The 21,788-nt window shown below is 40.5% G+C and overlaps 1 protein-coding gene across 5 annotated transcripts in view; it reads left to right on the top strand.

The window, feature by feature from the left end:
• Nucleotides 1–19,473, top strand: part of LOC122557882 (inner centromere protein-like) — a 66,203-nt gene extending 46,730 nt beyond the window's left edge. For 4 of the 5 annotated variants that reach the window (XM_087996649.1, XM_087996648.1, XM_087996646.1 and 1 more), the window contains exons 14-17: nucleotides 8,426–8,567; nucleotides 9,497–9,694; nucleotides 14,994–15,153; nucleotides 18,102–19,473. In XM_087996649.1, the coding sequence (XP_087852775.1) occupies nucleotides 8,426–8,567; nucleotides 9,497–9,694; nucleotides 14,994–15,153; nucleotides 18,102–18,310 (709 nt within the window). In that variant the 3' untranslated portion in view covers nucleotides 18,311–19,473. The remainder of the gene's footprint in view (nucleotides 1–8,425; nucleotides 8,568–9,496; nucleotides 9,695–14,993; nucleotides 15,154–18,101) is intronic. The other variant, XM_087996650.1, reaches the window with a different exon arrangement.
• The last annotated feature ends 2,315 nt before the right edge of the window (nucleotides 19,474–21,788 follow it).

The raw sequence follows: 21,788 nt of genomic DNA, 5'->3' as shown, positions 1-21,788 counted from the left end.
AGGAAGAGGTGGGGAGTGGTGCCGGTGTAATTACAGAAGATCAACTGTTCTACGTAGCCAACAAAGAGACAGGCATAGCTGGGGCCCATACGTGTGCCCATGGCTACCCCTTTTGTCTGGAAGAAGTGGGAGGATTCAAAGGAGAAATTGTTAAGGATGAGGACCAGTTCGGCCAAATGAATGAGTGTTGGTGGAAGGGTACTGTTGGGGACGTCTGGAGAGAAAAAAACGGAGGGCTTGGAGGCCCTGGTCATGGCGGATGGAGGTGTAGAGGGATTGGATATCCATGGTGAAGATGAGGCATTGGGGGCCAGGGAAACGGAAGTCGTGGAGGGCGTGGGTGGTGTCTCGAACGTATGTGGGGAGTTCCTGGACTAGGGGGGGATAGGACAGTGTCGAGGTAGGTAGAGATGAGTTCAGTGGGGCAGGAGCATGCTGAGACCATGGGTCGGCCAGGGTGGTCAGGCTTGTGGATCTTGGGAAGGAGGTAGAACCGGGCAGTGCAGGGTTCCCGGACTATGAGGTTGAAAGCTGTGGGTGGGAGATCTCCTGAGGTGATGAGGTTCTGTATGGTCTGGGAGATGATGGTTTGGTGATGGGGGCTGGGGTCATTGTCGAGGGGGCAGGAGGAAGAGGTGTCCTCGAGTTGGCGTTTGGCTTCAGCGGTATAGACGTCAGTGCGCCAGACTGCCGCTGCGCCCCCTTTATCCGCTGGCTTAAAGGTGAGGTTGGGATTAGAGCAGAGGGATTGGAGGACTGCGCGTTGTGAGGGTGAGAGGTTGGAGTGGGGGAGGGGGGTAGACAGGTTGAGGCGGTTAATGTCCCGGCGGCAGTTGGAAACGAAGAGGTCGAGGGCAGGTAATAGGCCAGCGCGGGGTGTCCAGGTGGATGCAGTGTGTTGGAGGTGGGCGAAGGGGTCCTCGGAAGGTGGGCGGGAGTCCTGATTGTGAAAGTAAGCTCGGAGGCGACGGAAGAAGTGTTCGATGTCACGCGTGTATTAAATTCATTGATGCGTGGACGGAGGGGGATGAAGGTGAGTCCTTTGCTGAGGATTGATCGTTCGTTCGTCCTCAGTGAGTGGGAGGTCTGGAGGGATGGTGAAAACTCGGCAGGGCTGGGAGCTGGGATCTGGTGTGGGTGTGGAGCTGGGAGTGGGGTCGGAGCCAGTACCTGGAGTGGGTGTGATGGTGGGGGGAGTGGGGGTGGAGGCATGAGCAGGGGTAGTGTTCCCCTCGGGGTTCTGGGGGGTGGGGATAGTGACAGTGGGATCTGTGGGGGGCGTGTCAGCAGAATGCAGGTGAGTGGCGCTGGTGGGGTCGGAAGTGGTGGCAGACACGGCAGTAGGGGTGGCGGAAGTCACTGAGCGTGTGGCATCGGCAATGATGTGAGGGCCGGAAGTGGCTGTGGGTGTGGCCATGATGGGGCAGAAGTGACATCATCAATCAACGTGGGGGTGGTAGCTACATCTGCCGCATGGCTGATGGCATTTCCTCTCTTAATGCCATAGTTGCGTTCCAGCAAAACCTTACTTAATAGGAATAATGGGGCCTATGGGAAAAGTAGGGTTACGAACAGACTGGCAAAAAATATCACTTACGATTGCTCAAATATAGCCCAAAAGTCTAACGCAAAGTATTGCACAGTCTGAATGAAGGTTGAAATCTGGTTTATTAACGAAACCAAAAGTAAATTTAACACAATACATTTAAAAAATGTAAACAAGGTGTTCTGTGTACAGTACCTCACATTTGAAAGCTGCTCTGATGGCAGCTGACATCACATTCACAGAACAAAGCACCTAAACGGATCCTCGCTGGACTTGCACTACTGCCAACGAAGGTAAGCGTTCTCTAAAATACTGTTCCCCAATTCTTCAGCGACATTATCCCCAAATCGCCCTGCTGAAAATCATGTTATCCCAGAATTACCTGTATCCCCCCCCTCACTAAATGCCTTTGTCACCTATTTTTCTGCAAATTTGTCTACCTCCCTCAGTCATTGCAACATTGTAACCTGTTGCAGTCCCAATACTAATCCCTGTAAAAACCCACCAGTTACAGGTTGCCAACCTGAAAGAACCCTTTATCCCCAGTTTACTGTTTGCAGCCCATGTAGCCAATTCTCTATCCATGTCAAAATACAGCCCCAACACCTTGAGCTCCCATCTTGTCTTTATAATCTTTCAGTCTTCCTTGGACTTGCAGGTGCTAGAAGACTGGAGAATTGCAAATGTTTATTGCCTCCATCAATAGAGGTTCTATGGGTAATCCTGGCAATTACAGATCAGTCAGTTTCATGTTCTATTCCAAATCATCATTTCTAGAATTAGTAATCAAGGGGGAAGTTGGCTTGATTAGAGTCAGCAGCAATTTCTAAAATTAGAGTTTTTGAAGAGATGAAAAAGATTAAATGAGTTTAATGCTATTGATGTGGTATACAAGGATTTCCAGAAGGTGGTGCAGGCTCGAAGGGCAGAATGGCCTACTCCTGCACCTATTGTCTATTTGATACAGTGCCGTAATAGTTTTAAGAGAACTTTTTTATAGGTTGTGGTATAAAAGGGACAGTAGCAACATAGATACAAAAATTGGCTGAGTGGTTGGAAACCGAAATGGTTACTAGATGTTTGTTTTTTTTGGGTTGGAGGATTGTTTGACATGGAGTTCCCCAGAAGTCTTTGCTTTTCCTAAATTATACAATAAACACGTCAATTTCAAAGCTTGCATCTAACACAAACCTGGAAGAATTATAAACTGAAAATAGTATGGAACGCCAAAAGGATATTGATCAGTTGGTGTGGGCAAATTGGAGATAGATGAGGTTCAATGCAGAGAAGTGAGGTGATGTATATTGGTTTAAAGAACATTGAAATACAAAATAGGTGTACAATTCTAAATGGGGTACAGGTGTGGAGGGACCCAGGTGTTTTTTATTCACCTTGTGGGATGTGGATGTTGCTGGCTGACCAGCATTTATTGCCTGTCCCTAGTTGCCCTTGAAGGAGGTGAGCTACCACCTTAACCAATGCAGTCCATTTGCTGTGGTGTGACCCACAATGCCATTAGGGAGGGAACTCCAGGATATTGGCTCAGCAATAGTGAAGGAACAGCAATGTATTTCCAAGTCAGGATGGTGACTGGCTTGGAGGGTAACTTGCAGGTGCTGGTGTTCCCATGTATCTACTGCTCTTGTCCTCTTTAGATGGAAGTAGTTGTGGGATTGAAATGTGCTGCCTGATGATTTTTGGTAAATTTCTGCAGTGCATCTTGTCGATGATCCACACTGTTGCTACTGAGTATTGGTAGTGAAGGGAATGGATAGTTATCGATTTATAGTACCATTCTAGCATGCTGTTTTATCCTTTTTTGGTGTGCTTCTTGAGTGTTGTTGGAACTGCACCCATGCAAGCAGGTGTCTTGTAGATGGCGGATAGGCTTTGGGGAATCAAGAGGTGAGCTACTTGCCACAGTATTCCCAGCCTCTGACTTGTTTTTGGAGCCATTGTGTTTATGTGGCAAGTCCAGTTAGTTTCTGGTCAATTGTAACCCCAAGGATGTTGATAATGGGCGATTCAGTGATGGCAACACTTTGAGGGACAAGGGGCGGTGGTTAGTTTGTCTCTTTTATTGGTGGTGGTAAGAACCTGGCATTTGTATTGTACCAAATGTTCCTTGCGCACAGATCCTTGAAGGTGGCTGGACAGGAGATGGCAGTTCATAAAACAGAGTTCTCCACTTTAATGGAGATATACAAGAGTGGAGATCATCTTGAACTTGTACAAGATACTTGTTAGACCTCAGCTGGAGTATTACTCACCATTTGTCAGTCCCATATTATAGGAAAGATGTGCATGTAGAAGCAACTTACATTGGTCCAGGAATGGGAAATTTCAGGTATAACTTGTAGATATTGGGACTGCACTCCTTGGAGAGAAGAAAGTTGAGGGGTTAGCCATTTCCAAAATCATGAGCAAGCTGGACAGAGTAGATGGTGAAAAACATCCTGCTTTTTGAAGAAAAAGTTTGAGGTTATTGGTTTGATTTGCACAAATGAAGTGAGGGTGATGGGGGCAAAAAATCTTTTACGCAAATATTTAGTTAATGAAATAAACCCATTTAAGGAATGTGATGGAGACAGTTCCAATTGCAGCTTGAATGCTTCAATTGAATGTTTGTTTTGAGTAGATATGATGAACAGGGATAGGGGAAAAAACAAGAGATTGGCACTAGGTAATATAATTGGATCAGATGTGATGTGCTGAATGGCCTCCTTTAGTGCTGTACTAATTTGACACTTTTTTTTAAAAGTGATACAGTGCCACACAAGACTTGAGGTAATTGTAGGTCATGAAAGGAAAGGGACAGTTGCAATTTGGGTACAAAAATTCTCTGAAGGATAGGGAACAGACTAATGATTGGTATTTTTCAGGCAGGAAGACTGGAATTGAAAACCTTTTTGTATTTATGATCTAATCTTGGTGTGCAGGGGACAATTTCGAAGTTTGTTGAAAGCCCAAACTTGGGAGAATTGTAAACTGAGGATGTTGGTGCAGAATTTCAAATAACTTCCCATCCCCTGACTCCCTTTCCAGCCCCCCTCCCCATTCCTCTGACTGACCCTTCCTTCCAGCTACCAACCAGATTCATTTCTCCTATTGACCAACCAGGCTATACCCTAAACATGTGCTCACCTATCCCTCTCTCACCACACTACCCCTCTCCCCACCCAAACTCTTCCTTCCACCTCCCTCCCCCAGCCCTTTATCTGCAGCACCCCTTACATCCACCCCTAGCCCAGAAGAAGGGCTACACCTGAAACATTGACTTCTTCACTTCCTGATGCTGCCTGGTTTGCTGTGTTCTGGCCTCCTGCTCGTCGATGGTGGGTAAATTGGCAGATGAAGTTCACTGGGGTCTAGATTAGAGTGGTGCTAGAAAAGCACAGCAGGTCAGGTAGCATCAGAAGAGCAGGAAAATCACGTTTCAGTCAAAAGCCCTTCATCAGGAACTATTTTGCCTGAAATGTTGAATTTTTTTTTTCTGCTCCTCTGCCTGACCTGACACTCTAATCTAGGGTCTGGTTTCCAGCATCTGCAGTCCTTGTTTTTACTGAAATGAAGTTCATTACAGAGAAGTGAGAGGTGATGTTCTTCGTAGCAAAGCACATTACCCTTAAATGTATATTTTATGCCACTGTTCTAAAGGGTGTATAGGGACATAGACCTGGGTATGTATGTGCATAAGGCAAAGGTAGCAGGACAGAGAGCTGTTAAAATGTCCTGTATTTTGGGCTATATTAATAGGGACTTAAGTAGGCTATATTAATAGAAGCAGCACAGTGGCTGAGTGGTTAGCTCTGCTGCCTCAACCCGGAAGACCTGGGTTTGATTTCAGCCTCCAGCAACTGCCTATGTGGAGTTTGTGCATTCTCCCCATGTCTGCGTAGGTTTCTTCTGGGTGCTCTGGTTTCCACCACAATCCAAAGATGTGCAGGTTAGGTGAATTGGCCATGCAAAATTGCCCATAGTGTTCAGGGATGTGTAGACTTGGCATTTTAGTCAGTGGAAATGTAAAATAATAGGGTAGGGGAATGAGTCGAGAGTTGGAGGGTCGATGTGGACTTGTTGGGCCAAATAGCCTATTGTAGGGATTTTGCGAGTACAAGAGCAGGGAGGTTCTAATTCACTGGTTTAGACCTCTAGTTGGAGTAGTGTGCAATTTTGGACACCGCATTGAGGAAGGGTATGAATACATATGAAGAGAGTGCAGAACAGATTTGAGAACGGTTTATTTTCTGATTTGTGGAGCTCCAAAAGCTAGTGTGCTTCCAATTAAACTTGGACTATAACCTGGTGTTGTGTGATTTTTAACTTTTTCCCTTTTCTGAGACACTTTATTAATGAAGAAAACCTGGAGAGTTTGAGACTTTGCTTGTTTTTGCTTGGAGTGTAGAAGGCTAAAAGGAGGTTTGATAGAAGTTTTCAAAACTAGTCTGGACTGGACAGTAGATTGGGAGGAAATTGTTCCTGCTTATAAGTGTATCAAGAACCAGAAGGCTCCGTTTTAATGTTTTATTTTTTTCCCAAGAAAAGAACCAAATGCAAGGTGAGGAGAAACATTTTTTTGCACCAGAGTTAGGGTATGAAATGCATTGTTTAAAGTGTTGAGGAGGCATGTTCAATTGAAGTATTCAAAAAGGCATTGATTTAATTAGAAATATCCAATATGCAGGATTATGGAGAAAAGGCAGGTGGTCAGCAACAGGTTAATGTGCTCAGAGCTGGTAGAGACCAGATGGGCTCAACAGCCTCCTGCATCATATCAATTCTATCTCCAGCCTAATTTCTTTAGCGATGGAGGATAGACACCATCTGGACTAGCTGACTTGTACATTCTAAACTTTTTTTTTCTTTGGAACACATCTAGTGCACCAATATTTACCTTACTCACTTCGAGAACTAGCCATTTGGATACAGAACTGGCTCAAAGGTAGAAGACAGGGTGGTGGTGGTGGTGGTGGAGTGCCACAAGGGTCGGTGCTGGGTCCTCTACTTTTTGTCATTTACATAAATGATTTGGATGTGAGCATAAGAGGTATAGTTAGTAAATTTGAAAATGACACCAAAATTGGAGGTGTAGTGGACAGCAAAGAGGGTTGCCTCCGATTACAACAGGATCTGGACCAGATGGGCCAATGGGCTGAGAAGTGGCAGGTGGAGTTTAATTCGGATAAATGTGAGGTGCTGCATTTTGGGAAAGCAAGTCTTAGCAGGACTGATTCACTTAATGGTAAAGTTCTTGGGAGTGTTGCTGAACAAAGTGCCCTTGGAGTGCAGGTTCATAGCTCCTTGAAAGTGGAGTCGCAGGTAGATAGGATAGTCTTCATCCTGTCGGAAACGATGGTCTCCTTCCTATCGGAAAGATATTGCGAAACTTGAAAGGGTTCAGAAAAGACTTACAAGGATGTTGCCAGGGTTGGAGGAGTTGAGCTATAAGGAGAGGCTGGGGCTGTTTTCCCTGGAGTGTCGGAGGCTGAGGGGTGACCTTTTTAGAGGTTTACAAAATTGAGGGGCATGGATAGAGTAAATAGGCAAAATCTTTTCCCTGGGGTCAGGGAGTCCAGACCTAGAGGGTGAGAGGGGAAAGATATAAAAGAGACTTCAGGGGCAACTTTTTCACACACGATGATACGTGTATGGAATGAGCTGCCAGAGGAAATGGTGGAGGCTGGTACAATTGCAACATTTAAAAGGCATTTGGATGGGTATATGAATAGGAAGGGTTTGGAGGGATATGGGCCAGGTGCTGGCAGGTGGGACAAGATTGGGTTGAGATATGTGGTCAGCATGGACGGGTTGGACCGCAGGGTCTGTTTCCATGCCGTACATCTCTGACTCTATGATGAAAGGCATAGAGTGGATAGCCAGAGACTTTTCCCATTATGGCAATGTCTGTCATAATTTTAAGGTGATTGGAGGAAGGTTTAGGGAGATGTCGGAGGTAGTTTCTTTACACAGTGAGTGGTGGGTGTGTAGAATGGACTGCCAGCAATGGTGGTAGAGTCAGATACATTCGGGACATTTAAGTGAGTCTTGGATAGGCACATGGAAGTTAGTACAATGAAGGTATGTAAGTTAGTTTGACCTTTAGAGTAGGATAAAAGGTCAGCACAACATTGAGGGCCTGTGCTGTACTGTTCTATGTTCTGCTCTATCCATATATTGATTCTATTAATACAGGTCAGTTAATATTTTTGGGATCCCCATTGCTGTCAACTGCCATTGTTACCATTTATATATCATATCTGGTTGTCTTTTGTCTTCACCCTCCAACTTATTGGTTTGATTCACACTGGAATAATTCATTTGGTGTGCATAGTGTAGTATTATTATTGTCTGTTACTAGCTTTTTAAAAAAAAAAATCATCTCCCTTGTCACTGGAGTCCAACTTGACTATTTATCACCTTTTCACATACTTTCAAATGTATTTGACTGGTCTGTTTGGCCTGCCTCATTTCAGAAACAAATCCAGCATTGTCTCCATTCTTTTTGGACAAAAGCATTTTGGCTAAGGAAATTCTGAACACTGATGTTTGAGAAATGTAAGCACACTTCTCCCCACAACCAGCACTACCACCTTGTCGCCAATATAATTTTTACACGTGCCTGTGAATTTCCCAGTAGATTTTTCTCCCTTTTATTTTTCATGTGTTGGTGTTCATTGTGCCATTGTTTGTGGGTTCGGTTCAGGTCTGCACCATTATGATCTTTCTCTGATGCAATGTAACTTCAGTGAATAGAACACTTCTTCAGACTAAAGTTAAGTACTGCATTGGTTAGGGGTCCTGTTTTCATCTTTGGACTTCAAGCTCAGTAGATTTGCCTCAAATAGACGACTAAAATGACAACCAAATTTTTCTTAACAGAGAGTATGAACATCTAGAGAAAGACAAAGCCATCCAGTTGCAGCAAAAGCTGGAGCAAACCACACCAGAGGATGCTGCACTGCTGGCTGAACAAGAACAGGGACAGCTTCATGAAGCAACCCAAGACAAAGAAAGAAAGCTGGTAAGAGGCTGTCTCCGAGTGGGAGTTTGATGTTCTGAATGACCATCCGGTCCCTGATTGTACAATCCTAAAAATTTCAGAGTGGAGCTACAAATTGAATACTTAAGCCTTGTTCATGTTTTGGGAAAATATCTGAAATGATTTTATTACTGTCAATTCTATCCTGAAGTATAGCATTTTGCTAACCATGGTATCTGACTCCATTACAACCATTTAGGAGTGCTATTTAGCTCCATATTGCATGATAAGTATACTGCATATGTATTAAACTGTACACATTATAGCTTTTGCAGTTAAGTACCAAAAGATTTAAAGGAATTTGGGTGGTGAAATTGTCTACTTCAGAAAGCAAATGGAATGTTGGCCTTGGGGCGGGGGGAGATGCTGGGGGTTGCACAGGAAAGTAGAGTTGAGAATTATCAAAACAGCCACGATCTCATTGAATGGTGGCAAAGATTTCATGGGCCAACTAGCTTGCACTCCTGATTTGAAGACTAGTTACTGAAATATTTGTCCAGTACATTTTGGCAAATTAAAAGTAACCTTTTAATGTTGAAATGCTATCCACTGGTAATTACACTAGTGCACTGATGTGTAATGATGTAAAGAAGGTGCTTAATTTTCAGCCTGGGATGGGAAAGGCTGAACTCCTCCATGTAGTTTCTTGAAACACATGGGTGTGCATCTGAAGTGCCATAACAAAGCTTCAAACCAATAACTTGGTAAGTGGGATTCGGATGTATACCTCTTGCTAGTTGGCAAAGTTGCAATGGGCTGACTGGCAAACTTCTGTAATATGAATTCTCTATTTTATTTCCTATTTTGGAAGGTATGGGGCTTGAGGAAGTCAGTCAGGCAGCTTAAAGGCCATCAAGGGAAAGCAGGTTTGAAAGCAAGATTTGAAATAATACTTATATTCCTGTTTATAGGAAGAACAGCAATTGAAAGAACTGGGAAATCTGACTTTAGCAAATGGGGAAACTACAAGTCTAAAGTTGGAACCAAAGCAGCAAGAAAATGAGAGTAGACTTTGTGAAGATCAAAGAAAATGCAAGGAAGAAAAGAACTTGAAAGTGAAGGAAGAGGTCTCCAACAAAAATATACTGAATGTAACTATAGGTGTCCATGTGAGTGTTTGTTTCAGTACTGGGGCTTAGAGGGCGATAACTAATAAGGACATGACTCTTCAATTGTTTGACTTAGAATAATGAACTTCTTCAAATACAAAAGTTTGTTGGAACACTGGGGCTATTCAGTGACATTTTGAATAATTTCTCCTTTAACTTTTTTGGGATGACTGCCTTTAGTCAAAGTTGAGAGATCTTGAGACTGCATTATGTCTGACAATTTATTATTTCAAATTACTTGCCTGAAGACTCTAAACAGAGCAGACCTACATCTAGAAATTGTGCAAAGAAATTCCTGCAAATTAAGAACTTCCTTGATCACTGCAGTGTGGATCTTCAGTCCAACCAGTCCATGCTGAACATAATCCCAAACTAAACTAGTCCCATCTGCCTGCTCCTGGCCCATATTCCTCCAAACCTTTCCTATTCATGCACTTATCCAAATGTCTTTTAAACACTGTAATGGTGCCCATATTCACCACTTCCTCAGGAAGTTCATTCCATATGTGAACTTGTGTGGGGAGGGGGAATAAATTGCCCCTCTGTCCTTTTTATAAATCTCGCTCGCTCGCGCTCTCTCTCTCTCTCTCGCTCGCTCTCATTTTAATGTGCGTGCTGCCCCCCTCCCGCCATCTAAAGGAAAAGACACCTACCATTAACTCTATCTAAACCCCTCATGCCTTTATAAACTATTTCTATAAGGTCACTTCTCAACCTCCTATGCTCCAGTGAAAAACGTCCTAGACTTTCTTTACAACTCGAATGCTCCATACCCAGCAACATCATGCAAAATCTCTTCTAAACCCTCTCCCACTTAATAATATCCTTCCTTTTAACAGGACAACCAGAACTGGACATAGTACATTTGGTTCTAATATAACCGATAAATTCTGTTCTCAAGCAATCTCTGGTTATAAGAAAATCGTGCAATAGCTGCGCCATTTCAACTAATGCGGCGTTATAGCCGATATGGGTAGGAAATATTCGCCTTCTACAAATACTGGCCTAAATTCTTCAATCATATTAAAGTAAATTTGTGTTGAAGAAGCACATGTTTGAGCAGAACCAACTGTGTACTCCCAGAGGAGACCTCACCAATGTCCTGTACAACCGCAACTTGACTTCCCCTTTTTTCAAAAGAATGGTCTAATCCTGGTGATTGCAGGCAGTTAGACCTGATGGTGTAGAAACAGTAATCCAGGATGAAACTGTCATGTGTGATGGAACAAAAGAATTTAAATGGATTCAAGCATGATTGTTGAAGACAAATCATTTTAACATGCATGATTGTGTTTGGAGAACTTGATGGGTCATGTAATGAAATTGTGTACATAGTTCTTTTGAAAGGTGTTTTGAGAGAGTACAACAAAATAGATTTGTAGCAAATTTTGAAGTCTTTGGATTAAAATGGAAATGCCTGCATAATTATTAAATGGTTAAGAGGAGGAGGAAAAAGTGAAAATCGTCAGGGTTTTCGGACCGGAAGAAAGTATGCAATGACGTGTTCCCTTGGATCAATATTGGAATCCTCTTGATACAGTAGATAGCAAATTGAATTCATGCAAAGGGCACAAATTGTGAAGTTTTGCAGGTAAAATGCAATTCTGCTTCAGTGTGATTGATAGTAAAGGGCCTCAGGAAGACTTTGAAATGGATAGATGAAGCCAATCCTTTCGGGGGATTAGAGGCAAGGTAACCCAAATTAAACAATTCTAGTGAATACTATAATAGAAAGACTTTGATATGCATACACAAATCTTTTGAAGATGGCAGGGCCTTGAACAGTCAGTTTAAATGATAATGCAGAATTCTTGGTTTTATAAACATGAAGTGTACAGCAGGATGTTGGGCTAAATGTTTATGAAGTATGCTGCTTAGATTCTCATCTGGAGTACCCTTGTTCAGAGGGTCATACCTTAAGGATGTGAAAACATTAGTGAGGCAGCAAAAACTATTCACTCGAATGGTATCTGAGACTACCATAATTCATTAGAAGTGGACAGACTGGAGATGCTCAAGTTGCTCTCCTTGAAGTAAGTGGAGGAGATTTGATCAAGGTGGTTTAAAATCATGAACTATTTTGATTAAATTGTTTCCAGTAACAAGGTCAATAATATGAGGATATTCTTTAATAAAATAATTGACAAAAAACTGAAGGTGACAAATCTTGTGGAGCAAACTTAATTTAGCAGCACCTATGGAACTGAGTGTGCTGTTGATCAAAAATTTCGGTTGATCAAGAAGTCCACAAAATCAATGTAAAAGCACACAAAGTAATAGAAACTTAATGCAGGGAGTTATACATATCACTGTTTCAGTGATTCATTACTGTAAATAAAGAAGAAAATCATGCAACTTTTCCTTAACTTACTGGCAGACAGCCTTCTCACTTGTACACAACTGACTACTTTGGACAGCACGAAGATTGTGATAATACAATAAACTTCTATAATCTTTGCTGCATTATCAAGAATTTTGGTTCATAAGGTACCCATTTTAAAATAAAGTTTGCTATATTAGATAATGGTGTCAAAGGCAGTGTAATGTTCAAGTTACACTGGCTGTACGCATTCTGTCTGCTTTTGCTCACAGTCTGTGGATAGAGACGAGGTTTTCTATTTCAGCTTTGAGGGGGGACAGATTATCTCGGGTCTTAGCAATTATGCCTGACTAAATAAAATTTACATATTGCTATGATGCAATCAACCCTCTTACAAAAGAGGGTCCGTTCTTGGGTGGTGCTACTTTCTAGTGATTGTTACAACCAAATGGCTTGCTGGTCCCTAGCATGTTTACCTGGGTCTCTAGATTAATAGACAAGATTAGAGTGGTGCTGATAAAAGGCTCCTGCCCAAAACGTCAATTTTCCTGCTCCTCAGATGCTGCCTCACCTGCTGTGCTTTTCCAGCGCCACTCTAATCTTGTCTCTGATCTCCAGCGTCTGCAGTCGTCACTTTCGCCTCCCTGGATTAATAGTCCAGAGATAATGCCACTCGCTTCTCCTCCTCACATTCCCTTTAAGTTTTTTTTTTACTTGCAGGTGTGATATTCCAGAATTCCTGTCCAGATATCTACTGGATTTGCATCTACAATTGTTTTGGCTTTCCATACAAAAAATAAAATGGAATTTAAGGTTTTGGCCTGTCCATTGATCTGGGGTTATTATCTGTGGTCACAACAACAGTTTACGTGAAATAACTCGTGCTGCAAAGGATCTAAGCGAGAAAAGATCCTCCAGCTGAGAAATAATCTACAGATCAAGCATTGTCATTCACAATGTCTAACATTCTTGAGTCCAACTGCGTTCTGAAAAGTGCATTCCGACAGACGTGTGTGTATGAATTCATTTGCAAAAAAACAAAGGACATAGTGTAACTATAATGGTTATATACAAGATGCTATTATGGGTTAACCAGTGGGGTAGATGGTTTGGAGGAGTAGAGTTGCAAAGTCATACAGCTTAGAAACAGATCCTTCCGTCCTACCAGTCCACCCAACCACATTCCCAAACTAAACTAGTTCCACCCACCTGCACTTCATTCAAATCCCTCCCAACCTTTTGTATTCATGAACTTATTCAAATGTCTTAAATGTTGTAACTGTACCTGCATTCACCACTTCCTCAGGCAGTTTATTCCACACGTGAACTGTTCCTTTGTTTTTTAAAAAAAAAAGGACAACCGGCAACTTTTTTAAAAAAATTTCCTCCCTCTCCTTAAAAATAAGCTCCCTCGTTTTGAACACTATCCCCCCTCTGAGGGAAAGGGTCCTTGTCATTCACAATGTCTATGCCCCTCAATTTTTATAAACTTCAATATTGATCACACCTTCACCTTTTACAATCCAGTATGGGGAGGGAAAAAAGTCCCAGTCTATATTTTTATATCTCCAGCTCTCCATTCTTGGTAAATCTTTTCTGAACCCTCTCTAGTTTAATATATCCTTCCTATAGGAGGGAGAACAGAACTGGACACCGTACTCCAGGAGAGGCCTCATCAACATTCTGTACAACTTCAGCATTGCATCCCAGCTTCTATATTCAAAGGTCTGAGCAATGAAGGGAAGCGTGCTAAACGTCATCTTAACTAGCCTGTCTACCTGTGATGCAAACTTCAAAGAATTATGTACCTGAACCCCTAAATCTCTGTTCTCCAATACTATCCAGGGCCCTACCATTAATTATATAAGTCCTGTCCTTATTTGTATTACCAAGATATGTCAACTCACATTTAGCCAAATTAAATTCCAACTGGCATTCTTCAGACCATTGATCCAATTGATCAAGATCTCTTTGTATTTTTAACTACCTGTGCACTATATCACCAATTCTGGTATCACTTGCAAACTTAGTAACCGTGCCTCCTATGTTCTTATCCAAATTATTTATATAAACGACAAACAAAAGTAGGTAATGTTGTGAAAAGATAATACAGTAGTTCTTAAAATTTGTTATTTTGTGCAAAAGGTTGAAACCTGTTCTCGTAGTTTTGGAAGGCAAGATCAGTCCCCTGAGATCTCAATAATGTTTGACTGAATGTAGTCATACTTATTGCTATACTACATATCATACAATGAGCATCCTTGTTGTCTAAGAATAATAAGCACATGATTGATAAGATGAACAAATAGATTTTTTTTGGAAAACCCATCCTGTTATGACTGGGAATGCCTTCATGCAAGGAAGCAAATTCAGTAACTTGAAGGGGAATTTGATAAACACTTAACACTTGCAAGGGCATGAGAAACAATGGAGAAGTAAGACAAATTGTATCTACTGTGCTTTGAAATAACAATGGGCTAAATGGCCGGCTGCTTTGTGCAGCTTCAGAAACTGATTTTTTTTTTTATTGCCCATCCAAGTAGTATAAAAGCAAACCTATATTTTCTAGTTCTTGCTGAATTTCACTTTAATGTTTTCATATTGAAATTAATGCAAATTCATTTCTCTTGAATCCTGTCTTTTCCCTCCTTTTAACCACCATTTCAAAGCAAACTGAGCAGTTTTGTGTAAGTGGCTGTGCATTCTAAACTGGAGATTCTTCTCATGGCTTTGCTTGCATGCCTTTTGGCATCTGCCAAAAACTCTGGTACCTGCCTAACAGTAAATGGCTGTCCAACAACAGGATCTGTGAACTGTTAGTGCGATTTTGTGGAAATTGGCTGATTGGGAAGTCATCCCTTGAGTTTGTGGTATAGTTGGAAAAGTGTGTACTTCATTGAGAACTCAAGGGACAGTGGTTTTTTTAAAAAGTGCTGATGGTTCAACAATTTGATTTTAATGGATTAACTTTTTTTCCAGCATTCAGCGGTACTGGAGTCTTACACTATGACTCCTAATGGCTACTCAAAAATTAAATTGTCTAAAGTCAATCTGGAAACTTACGGGATGGATTTACAAAGTGATGATTCAACAGATGATGAGGGAGCACCACGTAAACCTATCCCTACTTGGGCTAATGGTAAGGAAATAACTTGATCAATTTAGAGTTTTATTAGGCAACTGAATCCATGCAAACAAACAAACATTTTTAACTTCCAATTATCAGCTCAGTTAGCCTATTTTGGTAGCAACAACTGGTCACAATAAGAACAGGCAAATTATGTAATTCTTCCCATGTTTGATTTGTTATGCACTCTTTGGAACAAAAGCAGAGTGGATGCTGGAAATTGCAAACTTGAACAAAGATGCTGGAAATACTCCATCCACTTGAAATGTTGACTTTTGTTTCTGTTTTCTCATTCTCACTGCACTCTTGCTCCAGATGCTGCCTTACCAGCCAATATTTCCATCAATTTCTGTTTCTAACTCTTGCAAGGAGCACTTGTATGTGCTTTGCAGTGAAGCTTAAAGAATTATTGCAAGTACAAGCTCACAGGAAAAGGTTGAAATGTGAGTTTATTCCTTTTCAATTTTTTGCACAAACAAGACTAAATCTTTCCATGTAATAAAGGAAAAAGATTAGCTTGTTGGGCATTTATACTGGTGAGTTTGCTGTTGCCTTCTATTTCTTCTTTCAACTCCAACTAAGTATTACAACTGAGAGAAGGGGTCAGGCTTAGCAATCATAGTTTACATACAAATTAACATGGTTTATCAGTTGATGGAAGATATGTGCACAAACCTGGTCAAGATTCCATTCATTCTAACTTTAAAACTACTGCAAGCGCTTCTAAAATCTGGCATGTGATTTACAAATTACATTTTGTTTGTGAAGATTCTTTTGAATCCCAATCGCAACCATTCTTTTTGTCTCTGGTACTGTTACCATCCAAGACACAGAATAAGCCTACAGTTAGTTACCTGTTGTCCCTTTTGGCTTTCTGTAAAGGGCCTCCTTATCAGCAGTATCCTCACCTAGCTCAAAACCACTTCCCTTGCTGTTAAGTGTACTTGCAAAACTAGCCCAATCCTACCCTCCTGCTTACTCCTTGTGCTCTCCATGAAATAAGTTTGAGTATCTTAGAGTATCTAAACTACTTTGCCTTTTGGCTGTCCCGTAGCCCTATCTTCAGGTATCTCCATCCTTGACTATACTTTTTTTTTTTTGCCTTTTTTAAATGTATTATTCCTCTTTTAAAATTTACCTCATGTAGGTTTGTTACCAAGTTATAGTTCTTACCTTTAATCGAAGTTCAAAAGTTCAGACTTGATCATATCTGGTACTACACAGACTGAACCCAAGATTCAAAATTGTCTTCAGCCTTGTTTTCTGAATTTGTTATCTAGAGTTACCATTTGGAGAAGTAGAAGCCAAAAGGGGAAGCTTAATGATGCTGATTTTGAATTTTTTTGTAATACACTCCTTATCGTAATACAAATAAGAGTTTAGTCTGCGTTGTGCAAAAAGCCAACAAAGCAACTCCCCCATATATTTGGGAGACTCAGAACCGCGTTGGTGACAGTTTACCAAACATCTCCAACTTGATCTACAAACATGACACCAGGCTCCACTTCTTGATTTTAATTCACTCTTGCTCTCATGCTCACTTTTCTGTCCTTAGCCTACTCCATTGTTCCATTGAGTGCAAGCTTGAGGAACAGCACCATGCCTTTCAACAAGGCACTTATATTCTCTCGACTTCATGTTTGAGTTTAACAATTTCAAACCAGGAATTTTTTTATTTTGCCATGGACTGTTCTGAATTTTGCTTCTCCTGTGTTGCTTTTGAACAGTAGTGTTCTGCCATTTGCAATCTCTGGCCAAATGCTGTTTCTTTTCTACCACTGCCTTTTTTATTACCACTGCTTTTTTGTCTTCCATTCATAATATTTTTGTTTCATCTCTCCAACCTACTATTCAATTTCAGCACTTCTCTTCTGTTTTTCCTCCCCTTTCCCATTTCAATGGCTTAAGTCCCATCACATTTTTTTAGAAGAAGGTAAGTAGTCAAATCTGACTCCCATATTAATGTTATTTCATTCTTTTCAAATGCTGCCAGCCCTTAGAAATATTTCTATTCTTACTTAAGGTGTTTTTCTTTGTCAAAAGCCAACAGCTATTCCTAGACAGTTCTGGAAGTGAAGAAATCTCCCTTTTCTATACTCCACTGCCAACACGTTCCTATAAACCCCTCACTCGACCCATTTGACTCCGTGCAAGAAGTTCGTGAATAATTTTATATTTAATTTCATTAAAGCCACTAATCTGGCTCCTATGACAACTGTTAACAATTTCTTTTCTGGTACAGCTCTGTTACATTCAAATTTGTGATTGCCGTCCTTAAACTTCCTCTCTGTCTGTCTCCTCTGAAAACTGTTGTCCCATCTCCAACTTGCTGGAATTTGTCTCCATCTTCCAGCTGGTGAGGACTGCCCTACCCAGGTATCAAATCCAAACTCTTTTCAGTTGTATGCAGTGTTACCTGCAATCCTCCTACTCCTACTCCTATGTTGTTGCCTCTGATTCTGCCCCAATAATCTATTATTGGTCCCACCATTTTTTTTTCTCTAGCGCATATGTGCCTTTGTTTGTTTGTTTGTTTGTTACGTAAACAGCCACCCTCATTGTCTCATGGGTAAGTGGAAACTGCCTCCTATTAGTTTGTCTGAGCCACATGTTGAGCCATTGAGATGAAATTCTTTTCTCAACAGAAATTGTGGAGGAGAGAAAAGTATTGGAAATCTGAATTCAGATCAGAAAATTCTGAAAACCATGGTCATGACACTTCTGTAAGGGAATAGTTATTTCATGTACAGCCTACTAATTGTAGTCAAATGAAGTTGCCCTCATTATCCTAACATCCATATCCTCCACCACCACTCTCTTTTTTATTGGAAAATTTGTAAATTCCTTGTATCAGCAAAACAGCTAAGTTGTCTGCACTTTCAATGTGGAGAGTTATAACAAAGATTTACTTTCAGCTCCAGTCCATCACTTTGCCATTATTATTTTTTTTTTGTTATCAGGTGCCCAATTGCAGCAAGCGCTCGTAAAGCAGTATTATCACCCACTTGATTTAGACAAATTCTTCGGTGTCATTCAACCCCCAAATCTTGAGAACATCTTCGGCAAAAGCAAGCCACGTTATCTGAAACGCACAAGTTCTGCAGTATGGCATTCGCCACCAGCATCAAACAGTATAAGGAATGTACCCTACGGTTTTATGAAATACTGAAAGTAATCCTTTCATTAGAAATGACATTCTAAATGTTGTAATGAGTAAAATGAACTCTCCTTGTATCCCTTTATCTATATTATATCTTTATTGCTTGGTTTTTTTTTTTAACTGTCCTATTTTGCAGGCAAGCACCTCTCAGCTGGTTGTCACAAATCTCTTTTGAGTATTGATGTTCTAAAGCTGTTGCATTTTAATACACTAGGGTTTTCTTAAAGCTAACTTTCATTAGACTTTTATTTTGTGCCTGAGTTCATACCCTGATGGGATAAATGTGTCTCTCTCTCCTGCCTTAAGGGTCATGTACAAAATGTAATTTGGAAATACCATTAAGTTTATGCTGCCGAGATGAACCTGCATAATGCTTCTAACTTAGCAACAATTGGCAAACTCGTTGCCTGATAAGTGATATGACGGATTGTAGTTGAAGAAATCTCATCTCATCTCATTGTTGGAATGTAGGTTTTTTTTAGTGGTTTAGGCAAGGTGCTTTTTGTTGTGCATCTGGCTCTGTCTTGACTTGAATTGGGCAGGTTGCTAATTCTTGATTGGTGAAATGTTCCTTGTGTTTAAATTGAGGATTTCATTTCCAATAGAATTTTTTTTATCTGAGTAATTAATCTTGTGTATTTGGCATTTTTTGTTTTTAGAAGCTACTAGAATAGTACTTTTTATCCAAAAATACTGGAAACACGTGGCCAGGTGGTCCAAGATATGTCAGGTTAAATTTCTTTATCTATTATGAGTTCACTACCTTGATTGGAATAATACTTTTAAAATTGTGAAATCAGTAAAAACACCTCCTGGATGAGGGGCTGGGAAACTGGCAAAATCTTCAGTTTTTTGAAGATTTGAGGACAAGATCAGGCTTGTCTTTCCCTGCGCCCCCTCTCAAATTAGACTGCCAAACTCCATTATTTAACCTTGTGTGCAGGATGATCACCTGGCAGCAATCTTGAAAGTGCTTGCACATTCATGACCCACAGGAATTGTCTTGAAAGGAGAGTAAATTGACCACACCGCTCTTTACTGTTTGAAACCATTGCAAAATCTGATGCAGTACTCTGAGGTTGAAACTGCAATGTGTCAAAACTGTTCTTTTTGTAATGAGTATCTAGGTGTAAAGTCTCTTCTTTGTAAATAAATCATGTGCAAAAGTCTAATGAGGGGAACTTTCATTTTTTTTAAACTAAACTCAATAAAGAGTTTTATATTAACTTTATTCTTCAATTATTCTTTCAAATCGAATGTCATTAAAATATTATTGCAACGATAATACAGTAGTATTATTGTAAAGGTGTTTTTGCAGCTAATTTTATCTTACACTTCCATGGAACAGCCATTTATCTCTAGATTGAAATTACCTCTGAAGCAATCATTTATTGTGGAAATAAAATTTGATGTAAAAATACCCATAATACAGACTAAAGTGGTCTACTTGCACAAATACTTGAACGCTGTTTTAAACAGGGAAAAAAAATCCATGATTTTGACACTATATTGCCCATTTGCTGCATGTATGGTAGGGTCCTGCATACCTACACAAAACGTTCCATAATGTCTTTTGTCCTTCAATAATCAGCACTTGTTGGGGCAAGGGGAAAAATATACATCTAAGTAACAGTCCATTCCCTGATCCAAGAAAAACATATGTATTGCATGATGCTTGGCTTAATGGCAAATAATATTCATAAGACTGAAGTACCAGGCAATGACCATCTCCTAACCAGGGAGAATCTAACTTTGACATGCAATAGCAGTATATCAGTGAATTCCCCCACACTCAAAATCCTGTGGGTTGCCAGTGACTAGAAACTGAGAATAGCTGTACAAATACTGTGACTAGAAGAGCAGGTCGAGGCTAAGAATTCTGTGGTCTGTAGCTTATTTCCTGAACTCCAGGCCAACTTCTGCAAGGAGTGTAATGGCCAGCTATCCACTTGTGTGGAAGGGTGCTGTCGCAATAACACTCTAAGCTCATCACCATTCAGGGCCAAGCCACCTGCTTGTTTGGCACCTTGTCCAATACCTTCACAATCACCTTCCAATTGTGAACTGTATGAGCTCAACAGACAAAGGACAGGAAATGCAAACTATGCAACTGATGTTTGGAGTATATTCTGATTCTTTCACTTAGTTAGGTCAAAATCTTGGAACTCTAACAGCCTTGTAATTCTATATACTTTTTGTACTGGCAGTAGTTCAAGAAGGCAGCTGACTACTATCATCTCCTTGACATTTAGGGACGATTGCAATATATGCTGGTAAAGGTAACAACGTTCATATTCTGTGAACATATTAACAATAGTCAATTAAAATATAATTGGTAATATTGCCAATCTGTGCATCTCTTCTGTATGACTTTAATTTCCATGAATAATGAAACTGCAACCTAATTGCTGTTATGATCCTTATGGGGATTGACCAAATGCAAAGAATCAAATATGCCAAGGAATCCAACATTAATTGTAATTTGCTTTTAATTCATGTAAACTGAATTATGCTAAGTGGCAGTTTTTGTTTTTAAAAGTACTCACTTAGGGCAAGTCTACTGCACATTTGGCACTATTTTCAGTCAGAAAAGTACTTCTCCACGAGAACTCCAGCTCCCTCAGGATTTAGCCTGGTCTTTGGATTAGAGCAGAATTCCAAGTCTTCACTTAAATGGCAGATATCTGCACAGTTGCCTCAATGCTGCTCCTGACTGTCTCAAGACTATGCAACCAGTTATCTTCAAGTAACAACAGTAAATGTGTATTTGCCTAGTCACAGCATGTGGTGCAGTGGTAGAGTTCCTACTACCTCCAAAGTTAGGAGATCTGGATTCCAGTCTCACCTGCTCCAGAGGTGTGTAATAACATCTCTGAACAAGTTGATTTGAAATAAAATACCTCTGCTTATGGAAGGGCTCTTATGATGGAATGGTAGGTCCCTACTTCTGGGTCAGAAAGCAAATCTCATCTGTCTAAGATGGTTGAATAGGTTGATTTTAAAAAGAAATCCCAGCTCCTGGATCCAACTTCCACCTTTAGCTTTACCTGTATTGCAACTGAACATCAAATAGCTTTATCATTTTATCTTGTTTTAATACAATGTCAATTTCCACTTCAGTTAAAGTTAGGGACTGTCTCAAAAAAAAAGCTTTGAAACCATAGATTCTATCACACTACAGTATAGATGGATAAAGGGGCAAGATTGCCAAATGATTAACATTGTGTAGAGGTATAGTTGTGTAGTTCATATTAGTGGATTAATAATTCAGATACCTGGTCTAATAAATTGAGTTCAATCCTACTAATTGTGATTTGATTTTAAAAATAGTTTACTTCAAGTTAATTTGCATAATCATGACCATGAAACTACTTGCTGCTGTTAAAGACATGAGTTGTTGTGTCCTTTAGGGAGGGGAAAATGCAATTATAGGTCTAGTGCATAATGTGACTCCAGAGTTTCAATCAAGTTTTCAATCTGAATCATT

This window comes from Chiloscyllium plagiosum, unplaced genomic scaffold, assembly GCF_037043375.1.
Source record: "Chiloscyllium plagiosum isolate Xiang-an unplaced genomic scaffold, Cpla_swu_hap1 HiC_scaffold_18, whole genome shotgun sequence".
NCBI lineage: Eukaryota > Metazoa > Chordata > Chondrichthyes > Orectolobiformes > Hemiscylliidae > Chiloscyllium > Chiloscyllium plagiosum.
This window is presented reverse-complemented; position numbering and strand designations above follow the sequence as displayed.